Source organism: Vespula pensylvanica, chromosome 1 (assembly GCF_014466175.1).
Source record: "Vespula pensylvanica isolate Volc-1 chromosome 1, ASM1446617v1, whole genome shotgun sequence".
In the NCBI taxonomy this organism is placed as follows: Eukaryota; Metazoa; Arthropoda; class Insecta; order Hymenoptera; family Vespidae; genus Vespula; species Vespula pensylvanica.
The window spans coordinates 13,989,438-13,999,205 of record NC_057685.1 but is presented as its reverse complement, the minus strand read 5'-3'; the positions used below and the strand labels follow the sequence as shown (position 1 = coordinate 13,999,205).

The 9,768-nt window shown below is 27.8% G+C and overlaps 3 protein-coding genes across 4 annotated transcripts; 1 reads left to right on the top strand and 2 right to left on the bottom strand.

The window, feature by feature from the left end:
* Positions 1–972: 972 nt before the first annotated feature.
* On the top strand, positions 973–2,990 carry LOC122630987. 2 transcript variants are annotated; one of them, XM_043816121.1, is made up of 8 exons: positions 973–1,250; positions 1,338–1,593; positions 1,662–1,790; positions 1,886–1,988; positions 2,087–2,210; positions 2,334–2,478; positions 2,537–2,665; positions 2,775–2,990. In XM_043816121.1, the coding sequence occupies exons 1-8, from the start codon at positions 1,134–1,136 to the stop codon at positions 2,948–2,950; spliced, it is 1,179 nt and encodes a 392-aa protein (XP_043672056.1). In that variant the 5' UTR covers positions 973–1,133; the 3' UTR covers positions 2,951–2,990. The 2 variants fall into 2 exon arrangements, with proteins under 2 accessions (XP_043672056.1, XP_043672064.1); XM_043816129.1 differs by having other exon boundaries at positions 1,137–1,250; positions 1,324–1,593.
* A 99-nt stretch (positions 2,991–3,089) lies between these two features.
* On the bottom strand, positions 3,090–5,701 carry LOC122627791 (histone H4 transcription factor-like). Its single transcript, XM_043809335.1, has 5 exons — positions 4,644–5,701; positions 4,234–4,570; positions 3,810–4,125; positions 3,428–3,725; positions 3,090–3,335 (listed from the first exon to the last, which is right to left on the bottom strand). Exons 1-5 carry the CDS (start codon positions 5,121–5,123, stop codon positions 3,165–3,167), a joined length of 1,602 nt encoding a protein of 533 aa, XP_043665270.1. The 5' UTR covers positions 5,124–5,701; the 3' UTR covers positions 3,090–3,164.
* A 777-nt stretch (positions 5,702–6,478) lies between these two features.
* On the bottom strand, positions 6,479–9,067 carry LOC122627789 (T-complex protein 1 subunit beta). The gene is made up of 7 exons (XM_043809321.1): positions 8,936–9,067; positions 8,370–8,679; positions 7,841–8,274; positions 7,657–7,734; positions 7,358–7,582; positions 6,905–7,286; positions 6,479–6,822 (listed from the first exon to the last, which is right to left on the bottom strand). The coding sequence occupies exons 1-7, from the start codon at positions 8,936–8,938 to the stop codon at positions 6,650–6,652; spliced, it is 1,605 nt and encodes a 534-aa protein (XP_043665256.1). The 5' UTR covers positions 8,939–9,067; the 3' UTR covers positions 6,479–6,649.
* Positions 9,068–9,768: the final 701 nt, after the last annotated feature.

Sequence of the window (9,768 nt, the reverse complement as noted above, 5' to 3'; positions counted from 1 at the left end):
AAGTACTACCGGGCGAATGGCTGCATATTTCTATATTTTTCCAAAATCTCTCTTTTGTCTAAGTTCAATTGCACGTTAAATTAATTACATTTTACAATTGCTAATCATGCTTTAACAGATAAATAAATTGAATATAGCAGAATTCTAATATAATTTTTTGAAGAAACGCATGTCCCCCTCGACGTAGATTGAATGATCAGTATCTTGCAGAGTAATTTTTCTCTTTTTCTTTTCTTCTCTTTGTCCTTTTTCTTCTCCGCTTTATAATTGTCGGTAAATGAAAAGGACACACCCGACCATTACAATATTTATTACAACGCAATCCTCTTCTCTTGAATTGGCCGAAAATGTGTTAATGATCCTAAGAACGCGGCGAACATATGATTTTAAGAAAAATATAATATAAATTCTTGTCTTTTGTACTATCATTTTATATTGCTAATAATATTTGCGCAAATAAATAGAGTACATGTATCAGATTTATGAAGTATATAAATTTGTGACCATGATGAAGATTTTGTTTAAGATTTGGAGAATAATAATAATTAGTAAATATTTACTTATCTGTTATATTTTATTTCATATTAATTTCGAAGAAATAATAGGTTATCTTTGTTTTACTGTACTTATGTAATTATTGTAATATAAATTCTGCTAAAATTAAATAAACTAAAACGCTGTACATTTATTAATAAATTCTTGAATTATTTTAATATATCATATACATGTAATATGTCATGTCCAAATATTTATTATACTACGTTCACGGAGAGAACGACCTTGTTCCATTCAGTTTTAGACAGACTAGTCATTAGGTGGGGGAACTTGAGCACGCTACTCAGTGCCGTATGTACAAATGAAAATATCATTGTATCTAACGATTAATTCTCCAATGTTAATAATAAAGTGTAAGAGCTTATGTGCACGAACTCCCTTTTACGGCTGTGGCCGGTTCTGATAGCCTACTTGACTCTTTTGATGATATGGTGGGGGCAAAATGGGCGTTCCATCGAGCAGGATTTGTCCGAATCATATGAAATGCCGGTCATTTTCTCCGTGAACGCAATATATATATAATTAATAATAAATAGTTTATATATATACACACATATATATATATATAAATAGAGAAGATGGCTTTACCCATAGAGATCTGGGAACGAATATTTTTATATGTTGATCCAATAACTCTTACAAAATTAAAAGTTGTATGTAATTCCTGGAGAGAAATTATCGATAAAATTTTGAAGGTAAATATTTATGTTTTGTGTAAAAAGTAATACTACTTTTAATTAGATACTACTAGATAGATACTTTTGTCAGGTCAATTATTTTAGGAACAAAACTTTTGGTATAAAAAATGTAAGGAAGAAATATCACAAAATATATGGAGTTTGTTGTTTGAAACATTGTATCCAAATAGATCATATGTTGATTTGAAAAATGCAAGAAGAGAAGGAGAAATATGGATAAATATGTATAAATGGTGGACTAAGATCAAGAAACTAACAAATTATGATATTTTTGTTGAAAGTTTAGATCCATTACCAAACTACCATTTTCAAGAAATCATTACCTGTACTGCAGTACTGGGTAAAACAGTATATATATACAGAACAATTCCATTTTTTTTAATTTTAATAAATAATTATTTTGTATAGAAAATACTCTGGCTATTGGTACATCCAAAGGATACATTTATTTTTATGATATTGATGCTTTAAATGATAAACCAAGATATATAGCAAATCATATGGAATTTTTATGTAAAATTAAATTCTTGAAAAATAGTATGTTATTATAATAGTACATAACTATATTGTATTATATTATAAAAGATTTTGTCATTTTTATAATTCGACATAATTTATAACATTTTGTATAGGTAGAAAAATTATTCTTGTATCTTCTTGTATAAATAGTCATATCAAATTCTGGGATCTTGAATCTAAGGAACTCATTAAAAAGGATCATGGAAAATTACTCAGGTAAGAAAGCTTATTATCTAATAATGTTAAAAATATTTATAATGATAGAGAGAGATAGTAATTATTCCATTTATTTGCTTCATTATATCTTCACACAGTACAAGTCAAAGCTATTGCTACAGTGTCATAAAGAATACATTAATTGTCCAAGGATGTATACCCAGGACATTGTATGAACTTCCTGTTGATGATATTGTTGCTGGTGTTGCAGATGGTAATAAGGTATCTAATTTTATGAAAATAAAATATTTAAAATATATCTAATATATATAAACATGTTTAATTTGTAATCAATCTATTTTATAGATTTAATAAAAATTGTATTAAATATAAATTTAAATATAGGTTTCCTTTTATACAAAGAAAGGACATTTTCTTAATGTACAGTTGGCAGAAGGTGAAGAAGTATTTATCACAGAATTTGTAAAACCACCAAAACTATATATCCGTGATTATTATATGTTTACTAATATAGCAGTATGCATTACAGGTAAATTCAATAAAGATAATTAAAAATATCAATTATCTTACTTTTTATTTGCTATCAGAACAGGGATACTTAGGTTTTTCTATTCATGGTGGAAAGTGGAAATTTCATAATATACTTCCCATATTTCATGGAACACCCACTGCCGTGTTAGTTTATGCACAGCTTCTCATATTAGGTTTAAACTCAGGTAAATTGTATTATAGTATTTGTTTCTATGTTTCATATATTTTATTATCTTTCACAAAAAATATTTAATTCATTATATTATATAATACCAAACATGTGGATATTTTTAGGTCACGTTTGTATATATTGTGTGGAAAATTGGAATATGCTCGATTTGAATTCTACTTTGGCAAGACTAATAATATTAGATACAGAACCGATTATATCATTAAATATAAGCGCACATTTTAAAGAATGTATAATTGCAACAAGCATCAAAAGAGTACACTTTATTCATTTTACATAACTCATTAAAGTTCTATCCACATAAAACAACTTTTGCAAATTGATAAATATATGTTTTAAAAAGAGAAAGAATAAAAACATAAAATTGCTTAATTTAAGAATTCTTATTTTTTAAATTTTTCTATTAAAATAAAGTGTATATATATAATTATCAGACTATGTTTTTACTATTTTATTTATTTTGCTTCTAATAAAAGTTTTTATGATTTGATATTTTATATACTTTGAGAATTTATAATTCTACTTTTTGTTATGTTTCCTTTTTCATCTATTTCATCAAAAGTTATTAAAATATTTGATATAACAGGCATTGATTTAGCCATATTAAAATCTGTTATGGGTTTTATCTGTAAATCTTGTACATCTTCTGTATTATCTTCTAAAATCTGAAAAAGTAAAATTGTTTCACATTTATAACATATTAATATAGCCAAAAATGGACATTATGTACAATTCGAATCAATATATTTGTTCTTACTTCTACTTTTACCAATGATGAAGTATTATCTAATTTAAGCTTATATTTTTTATCCGTAATATTTGGTTTTTCAACAGATGAAGTATTTTCTTCATCTACTGTTTCATATCTAACCATTTGAAGTCTATAACAACCATCTTCATCTTGTACATATTGAAATCGTTTATGACCACTAGGTAATTGCAAATGATGAGCTTCAATAAGATGTTTAGTTAAGCGATAACTTTTTCTATATTTAACAGGACATTCATGACAACAATACCATCTCACTTCTAAGCTATGTATACGTTCAACATGTCTACAATAATTAAAATTTTTATGGTAGATATGGTTTTACATATTATTATAATAGACATATAAAACAATATAAGAATCAAAATACCTGTCTAATGTATAAGCACCCTTACAAGTGTAAGAACAACCTTCATAGTGACAAGAGAAATTGGGTCCATTTGTATGAACAGTCATGTGAGAATCTAAATCTTGTTGGGATTTAGCAGCATGAGAACACAACTGACATGGAAAAGTTCTTGTGGATACATGTCGATATCTCACATGTTTTGCTAAACTAGCTGGTGATTCACAAGTCATATCGCATAAAGTACATTTATAATTAAATACATGCAATCTCATATGATCACGTAGAATGCCTTCTGTTGGATAGAACTTATTACAATGTGAACATTGAAATCCTTGCACTGAAAAATAAATTATTAAAGTACCATTACAAAAATAAATATAACTAATGAAAAATATTTAAAAAAAAAAAATGAGAAGTGAAGTATAATGTTTAATATTTGTCTTACCATCTATAGGAATTTGCCTTTTACAATGAGTATGAAATTTTGTATTGGAAGCAAACATAGTACCACAATCTGGACAAGCAACTATTTTTTCTTTAGTATGACATCTCATATGATCTCTAAGTTTATATAAACTAGGATATTTATTTTTACATCCTGTCCATTTACATTCAATTCCACCTTCTACTTTATTACCACGTGGATTAGTATCTATGTGAGCAGTTATATGATACAAATACATCTGATAATTAGAAAAAATCTTTAAACATTCTTCCCATCTACAGATATGTGGTACTGGTGAATCAATAATATTCTTGCAATCTGCATCTCTATTACATTTCTGTAAAAAATTTTTTTTGTGATAAATAATTTACTTAATACCATTGAAACTATTTAATTATCATTATAATTACAGGTAATTTGATTCTTCCACGAATATTTGTTCCAATACATTTTAATTTAGTATGATAAGAATGGTAATTGACATGTCGTGAAATTTCATCAGAAATACCACTTTCATGTGAACAATTTTTCCATTGACACACATAAACCTCTGTATTGTCTTCTTTAACTTTTATTTCTAAATCGCTTATATGATTAGCAACATGTCTTGTAAATACTTCAATATAATTACTATCAAATTTACAATCTTTCCATTCACAAACTAAATGTAAAACTTCATGCTTTAAATATTTCCCTACTCTACGTCTTTTACTACCACATTCTGAAACTGAATCAAATTCAGAATCGGTTTCATAATCATTACAACTATTTTCTGTTTTATCTTTTGATGTGTCTTCAGAATACAAATGTTCATTCTGTGATTCTACCCAAATACTACATCTTTCTTGCATTTCATTAGATGTAATTGATGCTGTAAGAAGTTCTGTCATTTTGTCTGCACAATAATAGTCGAATCACAATATTTTGTATTAGAAATAATAATAGAGACTCTTCTACTATTTTATAAACTATGATGCTTAACCTGTTTTAATTATCGTATATAATTAATTCGAAATTATAGTCAGTATTTATAAAAAAATTTTAAATATACCACTTTTAGACATTTAAGTACTTGTCAATCAGTTATTATGTCGTATTATTTATTTCGTAAAGAAGTGGGTAAAATTACTGATGAATTTGCTCACTCATATTGTCTATTATGTATGAATACTATTCAAAAAACTATTTGGAATATTACATTATCATAATAAATTAAAAAATTATAACATTTATAAAATAATAAATATTAAGGTAAAAGCATTTGCAATCTGCACAGCAAGCGTAATAGAAATATGAACACAACTATCCGCCATCACAGACCCACCGTTCGCGCGTTAAATTCAAAATTATTTTTAATATAACATACTTTTATTATTTATTAATTCAAGTCATTTATCAACATTTCAAGTTTCCAATAATTTTCTATTTTTATAAAAAATACTTTTATTAAATAAACTTATCAGAATCTAATTAATAAAAAATATCAAAATGCAGCCATTAGCTTGACTTACTTTACTTGCATTACTTGCATTATCCACAGTAAATTAGAATAATTCTTATAATGCAAGTAACATAGATTGCTTAAAGCTCACATTACACAGTAATGATTGTTGCATATAAAGACTTTCATGAATTATAAGATTATAATTAATTAATTTTGATCTATCTAATCGTATTTAACAAGTATCCATTCGACGTAAATAAAATCTAGCAAAAATGTAGTAATTATGCTCACCTACCTTTTTTATAATTTAAATAAATGTATCACGTTGGAAAAGTATTGTTTAAATATGCTAATAATTAACAAAAGAATCATGATACTGACTGGTCCTGTCACTGTGCATTAAAATGCACTGATATTTTTAAAACATCTAGGTTAGGTCTAGCCAAATCTTTGATCGCTTCTTGTTGTATACATTCTTATTTTCCTGTTTATTCTTACAAAATTTTATATTAAAATTATTTTTCAATTATAATTAAACGAAATTCAAGCCATAATTGGCAATTATCCAAATACGTTTTCTCTTTAATCTTGACTGATACTAAATGAAGTTTCAATTGTCTATAATGGCGGCACAATGGCGGTTTATTCAAAATATAAACAGAGACTTAGATAGAATTAACAAACATTCAGAGAATTCATGGAATGAATTTTTTAGAAGGAATAGATTATTTCATAAAAATTTATGTATATATATGACAGATAATGTAGTGTACCGTTTTTTTTTTTTTTTTTTTTTTTTTGGTAGAAGAATTAATACATTGACAATTTTTAAGTTGTTCGAAATAAGTGTATTAAATAATAAAAACGAGGATGTGTGTAATATTTAGTTTGAAATATAAGTCGATATAATGCGCGTATTACAAATTAAAGAAGCAATGTAATAATGTAATAGCAATTAAATCATTTCCACTATTAACAACGTCCACGATCCTTGACGCGCTTCCTTGGTGCAGCTCTTAGAATATCATCCACGCGTAAAATCATTTCTGCTGCTTCTGCAGCACTTAATAAAACTTGTCTCTTTACAACCCATGATTCTGTAATTCCTAGTCGTTTCATGCAACCAATTCTTCCTGTTTCCATATCTGTAAAAGAAATCATGAATAACATTTATATAAATTTTTTTTTATATTGCCTTAATATCTTTAATTTTTTTTAAAGATTTACCTAAACCCATCGTATTGGCTCCAGAGTTATGCGCAGCTCTTAGTTCGCTAACTAATTGAGCTGAATCATAACCAGCATTATCAGCAATAACAGTAGGCAATTGTTGTAAAGCTTTTGCAAAAGCTTCCATCGCAACTGCTTCTTTTCCAGGAGTTGCAGCTGCTGCTTTCATAACAGCACACGCCATTACCATTTCGCTGCAACCTCCGCCATAAACAATTCGTGATTCACGTACTGTTGCCGCCAAAACACAAAGAGCATCATGCAATGACCGTTCTGCTTCATCAAGAATTTGTTGAGTTGCTCCTCGTATAATGACAGTACACGCTTCTCCCAAAGCAACGCCAGAAAATCGAAGCAGGGTATCTTCACCGATCATTACCTATACGAAAATATAATATATATTTTACTAATCCATACTATTGTATATTATGTAGCTGAAGAAATACGAACCTGTTCAATAAGTTCACATTTACCAAGTTTTACCATCTCAGGATGATCAAATGTACTGACTATCTCTCCACCAGTAACAAGAGCAAGTCTTTCAATTCCATCAAAATCAGCATGCTCAATAGCCATAATTCCAGCATCGGCAAATAATTGTTCAGGATAATTATAAATTAGTTGTCGATTTATGAAAACATTGCAGCCATGCTTTATGATTTTTTCAACTTTATCCTGTGAAAAAAATTATTATTATTCATCGTAATATTTTTCTGTTTATGTCTATTCGTCTTTTAATCTGTAATTACCTTCATCTTTTCTTTCTCTGCTACTTCCAATTCAGCTATTTTTGCCATAGAATCAACACGAACTCTGGAGCCAAATACCTAATGCAGAATATGCTATTACACATTCAATCCTTTTATATACATTATAATATTTAGAAAAAAATCTTATATAAATCTTATTATAAAGAACTTATATTTTCTTTACCTTAATTTTATCAGTATCCATTGGAGTATTAGCTATAAGTATATGTGCATCTGTAATTTTTTGGGGCTGATGAAGACCAGGCTTTTTATCTAACAAAAAACCTTCATCCAGAAAAGAATCTGAAAGAGTTCCTCCACGTTTTTTAATAACTTGGATAGCTGATAAATTTCCAGATCCTTTAAGTCTCAATACTGCATCTACTGCCAACTTGCTGAAGTGTTCCTTATGTTGAGACAAGATCTTTGAACTCAAAGTTGTACGCGCAATATTTAGTAAATCTTCGCGAAAGCGTTCACTATCTGCAGAATTATCTGCAGCTGCATTTTTGAGTGCTTCTCTTGCTACATTAGTTGCATTTCTCCACCCAGAAATAATAGTTTGTGGATGAATTTTTTGTTCTATTAATTTTTCTGCCTCTTTTAATAATTCAGCAGCTAAAAAATATTAAATGCATTATAAATAAATTAAATATTTTAACATTGACTCGATAGAATTCAACATTATAATATTATTACACAAATATACAAACCAAGTACTGTAACAGAAGTAGTTCCATCTCCAACTTCATCATCTTGAACGCGTGACATATCAACTAAAATTTTAGCAGCAGGATTATCTACACCAACGCTTTTAAGAATTGTAGCTCCATCATTGGTAACTTGTACTTGACCAGCAGATCGTCCATGAGCTACCAAAATCTTATCCATACCCTTAGGTCCTAATGTCGATTTTACCAAATCTCCTATCGCTATTGCTCCTACAAATAAGCTCAATCTAGCAATTTCTGCCTTTTCCTCTTCTGCCTCATTTTTGAGAATCCTTACAGGATTTAAAGAAACCTAATAACCAACAAATATCATTGAAGTTTTACACAGGAAAATATATACATATATCGTATATTTCACTTAATTAAAATAAAATTAATAACAAAATTAAAATCATTATTCTAAATATCGTTTGGCAGTAATACACGTGCGCCATTTGTTACATCCTCATGTAAGCTATCACCGATTTCATTTCATCTTATTAACATTGACAATAAACACAAATTCTTATTTCTCATCTTATCGTATAAAAAGCAAAATTTTCAATTACCATCGTGAAACGCTATGAAAGAATCTATATCTGAATCCAATATCAAATGTAATTCTGACTTCGAAGAAAACGAAAGACACGACAAACGTAAGGAGATTCCAGATACAATGGCGCTGCGATCGAATAAAATACAATTTTTCTCTCTTTCCTTATTGGACGATCATCACGAGTATAAAACGAAAACCAATCGAAAGGGATTATTCCATTTTGTTAATTCACTGAAATACCACTCGTAAACTGGCTATAGCGGAAATAGTACTAATGATCCAAATTTTTATATTTCAAAGTTTTATCGCTAGAGGACGTCAAGAATATCGACTGTGCTTTGTTGATTCCAAATTTTAAGTCCTTTTATGGTTATTTCTACAATTTTTCTCTGCAGATGTGTTAAGGGAATCCACGTATAAAGAAGATGATCTCGATGATTTCATTTGTGTGTGCATTATGATTGATTTTATTTATCTTCTTTGAACGACACAATATGTCAATAAAAAAAATATTCAATAAAAAAAAAAAAAAAAAGAAAAACAGTTAAGGTGCTATTATAAATTACTGTTTTTGATTTTAATTAAACAAAAATTTTTAATCTCGAATAACTTCTATTTATTCTTTTGAAAACAGCGGAAAAATAATGAATTTATATTTTCAGTTACGTTTGAGATTTCATTTGATTATTGAAATATGGCAGTTAAAAAAACCTTTGGAAGACTAATTTTAATATTTTATAAAAAATCAACGATATTTGTATAAACTTAATTATACTTTATAAAAAGTCGTATATGCGATACAATTGAAATAATAGGTTAGTAAAGATGAATATTTTGTTAATGAAT

Coding starts and splice junctions, on each gene's coding strand:
- LOC122627791 (XM_043809335.1), bottom strand. CDS start 5,123: ATGACAGAACTTCTTACAGCATCAATTACATCTAATGAAATGCAAGAA. Junction 3,726..3,809: donor GGTGCTTATACATTAGACAG/GTATTTTGATTC, acceptor TAATTATTGTAG/ACATGTTGAACGTATACATA. Junction 3,336..3,427: donor CATCATTGGTAAAAGTAGAA/GTAAGAACAAAT, acceptor TTACTTTTTCAG/ATTTTAGAAGATAATACAGA.
- LOC122630987 (XM_043816121.1), top strand. CDS start 1,134: ATGGCTTTACCCATAGAGATCTGGGAACGAATATTTTTATATGTTGAT. Junction 1,594..1,661: donor TACCTGTACTGCAGTACTGG/GTAAAACAGTAT, acceptor TATTTTGTATAG/AAAATACTCTGGCTATTGGT. Junction 2,666..2,774: donor CATATTAGGTTTAAACTCAG/GTAAATTGTATT, acceptor GGATATTTTTAG/GTCACGTTTGTATATATTGT.
- LOC122627789 (XM_043809321.1), bottom strand. Junction 7,287..7,357: donor AATGTGAACTTATTGAACAG/GTTCGTATTTCT, acceptor ATTTTCGTATAG/GTAATGATCGGTGAAGATAC. Junction 6,823..6,904: donor AGCCAATACGATGGGTTTAG/GTAAATCTTTAA, acceptor TTTCTTTTACAG/ATATGGAAACAGGAAGAATT.